This window comes from Colossoma macropomum, unplaced genomic scaffold, assembly GCF_904425465.1.
Source record: "Colossoma macropomum unplaced genomic scaffold, Colossoma_macropomum, whole genome shotgun sequence".
Classification (NCBI taxonomy): domain Eukaryota; kingdom Metazoa; phylum Chordata; class Actinopteri; order Characiformes; family Serrasalmidae; genus Colossoma; species Colossoma macropomum.
The window spans coordinates 20,719,421-20,730,834 of record NW_023494809.1 but is presented as its reverse complement, the minus strand read 5'-3'; the positions used below and the strand labels follow the sequence as shown (position 1 = coordinate 20,730,834).

The window sequence follows — 11,414 nt, the reverse complement described above, 5'->3', positions numbered from 1 at the left end:
TGCGTCGAGCTGATCATGTACGAGAAAAACACATCTTTCTTCGTTCGGTTTACGAGAGGCTTTTTTCCCGCCCGAATAAATCAAACGTTAGCCTTCAGTTTTCAGTCGCTGCTGTTAAAGCCACATTACTGTCTTTCACTGAGGTCTGTATCACTGTTCTCACTTCTACATCCTAAACAAAGCACAAAATATGATTTTTTTGTCAAGGAAATTTCCAGTATCCATAAAAGAGTCTTTTTCCGAAGAAAGGAGATTATTTTTCCCCACGCGCACTTGTCAGTTCTAACGTCCGTTAGTTTAGAAAAAAGTAGCGATGTTCGACTCGTGAACGAATCCTTTCATATGAACCGGTTCTTTCCAGTTCTTTCGATTCACGAACCAACTCCCAACTGAATCAAAATATTTGTAGCATCCTCACAACGCGTCTGTGCTAGAGGACAAATAAAGAAAAGGTTTTTTTTCTGTACAAATTACCTGTCGTACCTCAACTAAATGAATCTAAAGTCATTGCAAATGGAGGAGATCGTGGACACCTGATGGACAAAGCCTCAAATGTACATAGAGAAAAATGTGAATGAAGTTTACTTGGCGAATCTTCCTTATCATTGTATATGGAGGACATTTAAACGGACAAAATGAAAATAAAGTTGAACTGACATGATTGTGGAAAATTAAATGATTCATTTGATGATTCATTTGATTAATTGAAAAGGGCCGTTCAAAAGAACCGATTCGGTAAACTGAATCGAACTTCCAATGCGTTAGAAATAGCAACACATTTCACTGAGGATCCAGCTAAACCTGCAAGAGAACTCCACATAAATTTGGGGAGCTAATGCCCCCAGGATAATAAAACATGGTCCATTTTGACATGATTCAGAATGTTTCATCATCTTTTATTGGGTAAAAGTTCCCCCATAAGGCCACTTACAATATTTGTATGGTTTTATGTACTAAAAACATATTTTATCTTAGTTTATTGTGTATGGCCATGTGAATAATCCCTATTCCATTATGACTCCCATGTGTTCTGCCTCATTCAAAAAACAGCCTGAAACACTCCTTATAACTAGCTGTTGTGGGCTAAATAGGCAGATATATGCAAAAGAGATGGTTTTGTGATATCACAGAACAGGCTGTTTTGGCAGCTTAATTTTTCATATATGTACAGTATAAACTTTGACAATGTTTACATTTTATATCAAACTTTTATTTAAAAAAAGAAAATTCAATTCTGCATGATATTTAAAATAAGGATTATGCTAGAAGTAGCACAGTGGAATTTATCTGCAGCCACACAGAAGGACACAAACACACACTTATGTGTGCGTGATATATAGCCTTAAAGGTGGAGTCTGTATGACTTAGGGGAATCTATTAGCAGAAATGGATACAAAATGGATGTTTTTGTTAGTGTCTACACACCTGTAACTTTGATGTACTTTCGTTAGCTTAGAACGAGCCCTTCATATTGACATAAGGAGTGGATCCTCTTCCATCAGAGGCCGCTATGTTGTGCCACCATGGTTCTACAGTAGCCCAGAAGGAACAAACCAAGAAGTAGAAGAAGTAAGGGAAGGTGAATGCTCATCATCAAAGAAGCAAAATAAAATTAGGACAGGCGATGGCAGGAAAAAAGAATACAAATTGGTGTGGCCTTTCCCAGATGGAAGTTGCTGATGAGGGACAAATGTTTTCAGGGGTGATGCTGAAGTTGCCTGTTTTCTGCTAGACAGGTAATTTAGAGTAGCAATCACCTGATGGCCACTGAAATTTCTACTAAACACTTGGAAAGGGAGGGGTGTGGGGGGTATTCAGTTGGTTTCAATCTGCAGTCTCACCACTAGATGCCACTAAATATTACACACTGCACCTTTAACACTTGTTTTTGTCATGACTGGTGACATGAACGCCATCAGCTTGGATCAGTGTTCTGTAAAGGAGAATGGTGATCAATCAAAGATGGAGCAATACATATGTAATCCACATGAAAGATGCCCCGAGCTTAAAGGTGTGTGAGTTTCAAAAAGAATTCCACTGATTCTTCAAAATTTCTGCATAACTAAATCTTTGATATGCAAACAGTCTTTCAGAGTGGTTTGATGTGACATGGTTCATTATAGTGAAACTCACTGATTTCTTTACAGTGGTGGTGATAGGAACCAGGGGTCACAATGTCTATAACTCAACTATAGCCATTTTATTTGCTATCAAGAATGACCAGTGAATCTACACCTCTTCTCGTTTTATGGAATTTCGATGAGAGTAGAATAGTGGTAAATCTGAAAAAAAAGTATTTTTTTCCTCATAACACCCTGCATGTACCTCTCAGCCCTGCATTTATTGTAACATAATAATAGTTAGAGTAAAACAGTGTCTCAGGCTTCAGGCAATGTGTCCATACCCGTTTCATGTAATAACTTACTGTAAGGTTGCTCTGACATTAGCTTCTTAGCTTCAGTGCAAAACTAAAGAAGCAATCCTGAGACACCCAAGCATGTCTTGGCTTATCAACTACACTTTGGGTAAAGAAAAAACTGTAAATGTGACATTTAGTTTAACAGTTTTGACTTTACAGCTGAAGAAAAGTCAGACTCGACAGCAAGCACCCACAGTTCAACACCAGGAAACATACTGTAACCTTGAAAATTATGGACTCCCAGTCTATTACCAAAGCACAGCTCGACTACTGTTATGCTGTTTGTTATTGCCTTTTTCACTTCAGCAGGAGTTTGCTGAGAAGATTGCTGCACGAGAGTCACCTTGAGCTCAGTATCAGTCTGAGAAATGTGCTGGCCTTGGGCTGCACATCAGCCTGACAGCTATTTACAGAAGTAAGGATGACCACATCTATCCCCACTTAAGTTTAATTAGTTTCTCAAAACCTGTGGCCATGAACCCGATCCAGAGATGTAGCCAAGGGGTGGCCAGCGTTGCCAATGCCATCCCGGAATGAAGCATGGCCAACCTTCTGGATGGAAAATAAGACAGTCAGCGATCATTAATGAAGCATCAATTATGCATTATGATGACAATCAGCCATTAGCGTAGTTACCAATCAGTATAAGGCCCAATCCCATTTCACCCCTCGCCCCTACCACTTAGCCCTTACCCCTTCATTTTGCGCATACACCTAGAGGTAGGGTGTCTGGATTTTTGTTGAGAAAGAGGGGTAGGGCGAAGCATTAGGGCTACATGGCCCTCCAAACGGAGGATTTTCAGAGGCACACTCCAAACAGGGTGTTATGAGAAAAAAAGAAAAACAAGATGGCTGCGCAAGCGACCAAAGAAACACACAAATGTAAGTGTTTTCTCCATTAAAAATTATGATAACCATTGCATTTTATTAATTTAATGTCGTTTCAATGTATAAAGGTCCTTTTTTCGTTCATAACAAGCATAAAAATCGCTAGTAGTATGCTGTTGTCTCGGTAGCTAGCTAGGTTAGCTAACTTTCCCATTCCACCTTAAATGGTGCAGTCAGTTACATTCGTGGCGCCTTAGGCTTCAGAACTTCGGCACTGTTTAAGGTGGAACGGGAAAATTCGAACATGAATCTGGGAATAGCGACTTTAGCTTCATATCACCGAAGAATTAGGGATGAGCGATAATAAATAATTATCGTACCCCCCTCTTTGAAGGTATATGATTCCCTAAATTCAACTAAAGCCCAGGAGTGAAGTTGCTGAACTCTACCCTCCTCTGCTGTCACTGCAGACTGGCAGGGTCGCCTACAGAGCAGCGCTAGTAGCCTGTTAATGAAGCAATGTTCTTTATTTTAGGGTTGTCCCATTTCGTAGGGGAAGATTTCAACCTCTACTCCTAGTGACTCAGTTGTAAGGGGCAAGGTGACACTCGAAGACAAGGGGTAGGGGTAAAAATGAGAAATGGGATTTGGCCTTTTAGGCTAATTTACTCAGCGAACAGGCGAGTCAATGTGCACTGGTTCCTTCAGCAGTGCTGCTCTGTGAGCTGTATTATAAAGTCGTATGAAGTTAATCATTAAAAATAACTCAGCTATAATAATTTATGCTAACTAATTTCTTTTTTTACAGCTGAATAAATGCATGTGTTGTTCGTTACCTTATACAGCGCTCTCATTAGACTCATGTATAACCTGTAGTGAATGCAACCTACCGTCTATGGCCTGTTTATATGACGTTGTGCCCTGAAAAAGGTGATGCGTTTAAATGACTTGATTCAAAGACGCTATTTCCTCGTAAATGACAAAAATATGTTACATCAACACAGTTATGTCTTTCAGTCTACATCTGGCAATAGTTGTATTGATGCAACATTTTATTCGTGTAGAAAATATGGATTATATTTAGTTACGTACAGAGAAAAACCTGTGCTATTTTATTTTTTATTCTTAGCAGTGTGCCACCCCAATAAACATTTATTGGTCTTATCCGGCCACGCAATTCTAAAAGCTCTAGCTATTTACCTGTCTGTATCTGTAACAGCACTGCGAGGCCCTTCAGAGGGAAATGGTGGCATTGTGCTGCCCCCTTCTGGCCATAACATGCACTGCAGCAGCCAAACCTGCTTGTGCAACTAAATTGTATGTCATAAAAAAGTAATAAATTATTTATTAGCATGAAAGTACTTTTAGATATAAAGTTGAAGTGCAAAGTTCACCTCTACTTATTTATTATTAATGAACACACTGATAATAAGCAACACACTAAATGTATTTGATTCAAATGTGTACAGCATTTCCACATGATTAAAATACATTACATCAAGAAGGTTTTGCTGATTTTAGTGAATATTACTGACATGTCAGTGAGTGGTTTGCTAAATAATTGACCACTGCTTTGAAAAGCCCATAGATCTTTATTTTGGTTTTTTAAAATTCAGGTGAAGGTGCAATGGTCCTCTTTACAGCATGGTTTTGCAAGCAGGTTTGTTTTTTATTGTTTCTCCTTCTCAGCCCATTCGCTGTATCCACCTGCATAGTGACGAGCCCTGGAAGAAAGAGATTAGAAAGCTTTAGTTTAGTACTGCATGCTTTTCAAATGTAAGCTAAGACCAGAGTGGAGCTCGCAGTGTGTATAAATGATTTGTAGCTTGCCTGCTGAATCCCAATCGCCAGGCAATCTCGAGAGCAGTTAAACTCCTGCGGCCTCTTTGGCAGTGGAAAACGATGTTGTCGTCTTCCTTCTTGGGGGCTTTCACCTGAAAACGTCTTTCAAAAGCCTTTGGGGGGAGTTGCAGAGACTCCTCAAGCTGATCCACTGTTAAACGCAGATAAATACCAGCATGAGAGAAACATCAAATTATCTATGCTGCACATCACATATTTAAGAGAAGGGCTGTCACAAGTGAATATGTTAGTAATTGAATATAATATACTGATTATTTTTGAGAAGTCATTGAGTAATTCAGGTTTTAAAGGGCCCATAATGTGGAAATCCAACATATGCTCCCTTTTTTTGAAATAAACACTTGAAATATACACTACATATATTAAACTAAGCTGCAAAACTGCCCTATTTTGAATTCCCTGTTTTTGTGATGTCATGAAAACCAACAGGTTTTTGTATATAGTACCCACAAATATTGTCACCCCTGGTAAAAAAACAAAAAAACAAAATGGGCTGTAAAACATTTTTTATTTCTTATCCTTTTGATCTTTCATTCAAATTAATAACAAAAATCTAATAATTGAAAGAAAAACCTTAATTATATCATGAAAAAAATATTTTTCTCAAATCTGTGTGTGCCACAATTGCTGGCATCCCTGGAAATTCTTAAGAGTGAAATCTAACTAAAACATATTCCCATTCATATTTTATGTTTTTAAGTTCACCTGAGTGATTAGGAACAATTAAAAGGTCAACCATGACTTTCTGATTCACTGGGGAATATATATGAGGTGAAACACAAGCCAAATTCCCTCAGTCACCCATCACTAAGGAAAACACTAGAGAACAACAATGACGTGCGACAAAAGGCTGTCAAAAAGACTCTCCAAGGATCACAGCTGGGGTGTTGCGGACATTATTAGTGTCTTGGGGTCAGAACGTCTCCCAAACTATAATTAAACAGCACCCACATGACCACAGTTTTTTTGGGAGGTTTGCCAGAAGAAAGCCTCTGCTGTCATGAACCAACAAACTCAAGGGCCTACAGTTTGCCAGACGTTACTGGAACTTTCAGTGGGACCATGTTCTATGGTCAGATGAGTTAAAACAGAGCTTTTTCGCAACAGTAGAAAAGTACCTCACCCCCACTGTGAAGTATGGTGGTGGGTCTGTGATACTGTGGGGCTGTTTTTTTTCTAAAGGCCCTGGACAATTTATTCAGATACATAGTATCACAGACTCCATCAAGTACCAGGAGAAATAAAATCAAAAGCTGACTGCCTCAGCCAGGAAGATTAAACTGGGCCACAGTTTGGATCTTCCAGCAGGACAATGATCCAAAGCATGCCTCAGAATCATTAGAAAAATGGTTCACTGACCACACAATCAAGGTTTTGCCATGGTCATCCCAATCCCCTGACCTAAACCCCATAGAAAACATGTGGGATGAAATGAAGAGGAGAATCCACAAGTATGAACTGTGAAATCTGAAGGATCTGGAGAGGTTCTGTACGGAAAAATGGTCTCAGATCCTTTGCCATGTAATCTCTAATCTCGTTAAGCATTACATGAGCAGACTTAGAGCTGTTATCTTTGCAAAGGGAGGCTGAACAAAGTATTAAATGAAGGGGTGCCAACAATTGTGGCACACAGAGTTAAGGGAAAAAAAATCATTTCATAATAAGATTTCAGTTTTCTTTTAATCATTGTACTTCAAATAAATGCTAGATTTTTGTTAATATTTTGAACAACAGATCAAAAAGATCAGTAATAAAGAATGTTTTTTACAGCCTGTTTTACCAGGGGTACCAATATTTGTGGAGGGCACGGTATCTGCCGATTTGGCGTATAGCACTTTAGCTCGCCCCATTCACGCTAAAGCCCAAACGGCTTTTTGAGTGTGGGTGGCCAATAAGAACATTGCTCCTTTACATATATCAGTCTTACTAGCACAGCCTGTTTAACATTAAGGGATAAAGAAAGGATGACAATAGCCATAAAAATTAGTTATGACCTATATGAAAATATAGAATATGGGCCTTTTTAAGAAAGATAAAGCAATGAAATTGGATTTAAAAGAACTTATCAAAAACTTTTTTTTTAACTGTGTGAATAATATGTATCAATAAATTATTATTATTATTATTATTATTAATAATATATTATTAGTAATTTAGTAATTAAGTAATTGTGACAGCTCTTTCTAAGTGACTGATCCCTCACATGGTACATTGACAGCAGTAGGAATGCGGCCTGCTTGGAATTCTTCTGGATTTCGGATGTCGAACAACTGGATATTACGGCTGGCCAGCATCGCCTTAAGCTGTTCTAGTGTCACCACCGAATCTGAAATCATGAAACCACGGTTTATAAATTAGTCATACCGTAAGACTATTTCCTCAAACTTGGCTTTTAAACCTGTTCCACAAAGAAGGACTAGAAGGATAAAAGGATAAAAGGTGAGTGTCACACATGACCTGACGACATCAACTGATTTGGACAACAATCATTATGCTGTGATCAGCACATAGTAAGAGCTCTAAGCCAACCACAACAGAATGAGGAAAAAAGCGTGCACCAAAGAAGAAAAGCAGATTTTCCGTTCATAAATTGGATGAAGTAAATATGTTTAGAAGTTCAGGGAGCTCTTCATGAACATGTTACATATTACGATAAGGGACAAGCCCTGGTAAAGATGCCCTATGACCCTCACAGTCAGAGCTATAGATTTCCCAAAGAACTTACAAATGCTCAAAAGCCATGAGATCTTCTAGTATTAGTTTTTCAGCGTGTATTAAACAGTCTCTACGTATGAAAATAAATTTTAAATACCCATCAGAAGAACAGAACACATTTTAATTTACATTGATCATGTCTAGCATATTTATGGAGATTTTTCCCTCTTTTTTTTTTACCACGATTAGCTGGATCCTCACTGCACTTGACAGCTGATGTCCTGAGTCCACGGCCAGATGTGACTCCCCCATAGTAGTAAATGGAGGAAAAGGGTTTAATAGCAGAGCTAATGCGCCGCAAAGCTGGAAAGACAGTCATTTCTGTGGGGTCCCTCAGAAAAGCCACAGAGAGACCTGAGACCTAGCTGTTTTATAGTGCGGTGTCGTGGCTGCCCCCTGGTGACCGTGCGGCTTAAAACCAGCTTCAACTATAACGTTTTTTTTTTTTTCATTTTGTTTAAACAGTATCTTGGAAGAATTAAACGTAGAAGTATTTATATTGAACCTATTCAAATGAATTCAAACATAAATAACAAAGTAAAAATAAAGTCACAAATTGAATAAATGAAGTAAAATAAAAAGCTAAATAAGTAAATTAATAATAATAATAATAATAATAGTCTACAATTAGGATGCCATAACTCTGGATTTATGAATATGAAATTTGCCCAATAAGGTTAATAGTTTCATAACCTAATTCATTCTACTTGAATTAACATCATAGTAACTATAAAGTTGCATATTTAAGTGAACGCAAACTGAAGACACAACCAAGTCGAGCACACAGCAGATGAGCACACAGTCTCACTTTTGACAAGTTGCTTATCTTTTGACAATTTTGAGTGATGAGATGCTGTGACACAAATTCACAAAGTCAGATTAATGTTCTGTACTTTTACAAGTGTGCTTTATCCCTTTTCACAGCGCTGAGTTCTGTTAAAAAAAGTTATTTTAATTCAAAGGAAGATTCCACAGAGTTTTTAAAACGTATGTATCATTCAATCAATAAGATATCGAGAGTGGTTTGATGTGAAATGCTCCATTCTAGAGAAACTTACCAAGTCTGAACTGTTCACAATGGTGGTGATAGGAACCGGACGTCTGGAGAGTTTAAAGAGAAATTCGAAGAATTGTTCTACATTTCTGCATGGTTAAATTAAGACAAGACCTAAGATACCAACAAAGTAACTCAGAGCAGTTTGATGTGAAATCAGAATTGTGGTGGTGATAGGAACCAGGCATCTGGAGTGTTTAATGGCTCTGAAAGGTCCCTTACAGAGAGTTATTACATTAAATGGTTATGAATATGCTGCCTAAGGTAGTGCCAATGATGACCCAACTTTTAGTCTTAGCTTAGGTTTAATCTGGGTCTATGATACTGACCCTAAGACTTTTCATTTGGACTTTGTGATGCACTGATTTTAGGACTTTGGGAAGCTGAACATTAATTACAGTAAGTGACTGTATTAAAAAACTAGCTTACTCAGTGAATACCCACAAAGCTAACCAAAATACAACCTTATGGAAATGATTAGGGAGTATATGATTAAAAACAGAGGTGGGTAGATAAAACAGCTTGGGAAGTAGTACAGAAGTATCAGGTAAAAACATAAGTACTGAGTTCCTTACAGAACTGCAGCAAAGCTTCTTTGTACATCCAGCATCTATAAGCATTGATGCTAGAGGTACAAATAACAGGCTGAAACTTGTTAGCCTCTATTTTTCTCATAAAATTCTTCATAAAGCAGCCCATGTGCTGAAGCAACAGAACTGAATAAAATGAAAAAGAATCAGTAACTACAATGAAAATTAGGAGAAAGTGAAAAAAGTAGATTGTTTTCCTTACAAATACAGTACTGTGCAAAGGTTTAACGGACCACAGAAATTTCTGTGTAAAGTTGATAATTGTAAAACAAAGTGGTAAATCTGAAAAAATAAGTTTTCTTTGGGGACTGCTTTGCCTAGTTATACCCTGCATGTACCAAGAATAGATTTTAAAAATATGTATCAGGACAAAGCCTTCTTTCAAAACAGTGTCTCAGACATCCAGCAGTGTACTTTCTGTGATGTAGCTTTTAGAGGCAAAAAAATCTTCAGACGTCTGGTTCCTTTCACCACCACTGTGAACAGTTCTGACTCTGTGCGTTTCTCTAGGAATATTTCACATCAAACCACTCTGAATGACTTTGATTACATCTTAATTACATCACTGTATACATGTGATTTTCTATTAAAAAAAAAAAGTAAATGACTATTTTTTCTACACAAAATGTGCAATATTATTGCACTGAAAAGCTACGTCAGGACTATTAAACCCAGACTCTCTTGCATTGTAGTTTATTTCTCCCTTGGTTTGCTGTTTCAGGTGTGTTTACTTTAAACACAGCAGGCCTTAAGCAGCAGAACTGAGGACCTCATACACTATATAGCCAAAAGTATATGGACACCTGACCATCCCACCTATATGAGTTTGTTGGACATTCCATTCCAAACCATAGGCATTGATACAGTGTTGCCCCCCTTTGTGGCTATAACAGCCTCCACTCTTCTGAGATGGCTTTCCACATGATTTTGGAGTGTGTCTGTGGGAATTTGTGCCCATTCAATCAAAAGAGCATTTGTGAGATCAGGCACTGATGTTGGGCGAGAGGGCCTGGCTCACAAGCAATGTTCCAATTCATCCCAAAGGTGTTCAGTAGGGCTGAGGTCAGGGCTCTGTACAGGCTGCTGAAGTTACTCCACACCAAACTTGTCAAATCATGTCTTTATGGAGCTTGCTTTGTGCACTGGGGCACAGTCATGCTGGAACATGAAAGGGCCTTCCCCAAACTGTTGCCATTAAGCTAGAAGTATATTACTGTCTAAAATGTCTTGTTATGCTGTAGCATTACCCTTCACTAGAACTAAGGGGCCTAAACTCTGAAAAACAGCCCCAGACTGTTATACCCCCTCCACCAAAATTTACTTTTGGTACTATGCATTCCGGTAGGTAGCGTTCTCCTGGCAGCTGCCAAACCCAAATTCGTCAATCAGACTGCCAGATAGTGAAGTGTGATTTGTTACTCCAGAGAATACATTTCCACTGCTCCAGTCCTTTAATTATCAAAAAGTCATCTTTAATTTATTTATTGTTCGTGTTTTTCATTTTTAACCATGAAAAAGTAACAAGAGGTACAAATAACATTCAATAACCAAAAATATACATATGATGTTCACTGCCAGGGGTACATAGAGAAAAAAGAAAAGAAAAAAATTCCATCACATTATATTATATTCTTTTATCATATTGATTGTCTTTTGTGCTTTCTTATTTTCCATATATTGTATAAGGATGACATATTGTTTGAAATCTTCCAAAAAGTGCATAAGATTAGGTTTGGGGACAATTTTACTTTCCTAATAAAAGAAACTTTCCTAATAAAAGAAACAATTATATGATATACAATTTTCTTACTTCAAACTCAACATTAAACACATCAATCCATATGATACTCCCAACCATTTTCTCAGTAAAGTTTTGCATATCTATCCAAAACATTATCTTGTAAATACATGATAAAAGAAATAAACAATCATTTCTTTCTATAAT

At 37.7% G+C, this 11,414-nt stretch overlaps 1 protein-coding gene across 1 annotated transcript; it reads right to left on the bottom strand.

The window, feature by feature from the left end:
- Positions 1-4,819: 4,819 nt before the first annotated feature.
- On the bottom strand, positions 4,820-8,195 carry si:ch211-161h7.8 (thiosulfate:glutathione sulfurtransferase). Its single transcript, XM_036558380.1, has 4 exons — positions 8,006-8,195; positions 7,314-7,436; positions 5,078-5,240; positions 4,820-4,971 (listed from the first exon to the last, which is right to left on the bottom strand). Exons 1-4 carry the CDS (start codon positions 8,142-8,144, stop codon positions 4,917-4,919), a joined length of 480 nt encoding a protein of 159 aa, XP_036414273.1. The 5' UTR covers positions 8,145-8,195; the 3' UTR covers positions 4,820-4,916.
- Between the last annotated feature and the right edge of the window lie 3,219 nt (positions 8,196-11,414).

Bases quoted from the DNA above. Each gene is read 5' to 3' on its own strand.
- si:ch211-161h7.8 (XM_036558380.1), bottom strand. From the start codon at position 8,144: ATGACTGTCTTTCCAGCTTTGCGGCGCATTAGCTCTGCTATTAAACCC. The intron at 5,241-7,313 runs GTGAGGGATCAG...TGCGTTTAACAG, and splicing joins TACTGCTGTCAATGTACCAT to TGGATCAGCTTGAGGAGTCT. The intron at 4,972-5,077 runs GCAAGCTACAAA...TCTTTCTTCCAG, and splicing joins TGGCGATTGGGATTCAGCAG to GGCTCGTCACTATGCAGGTG.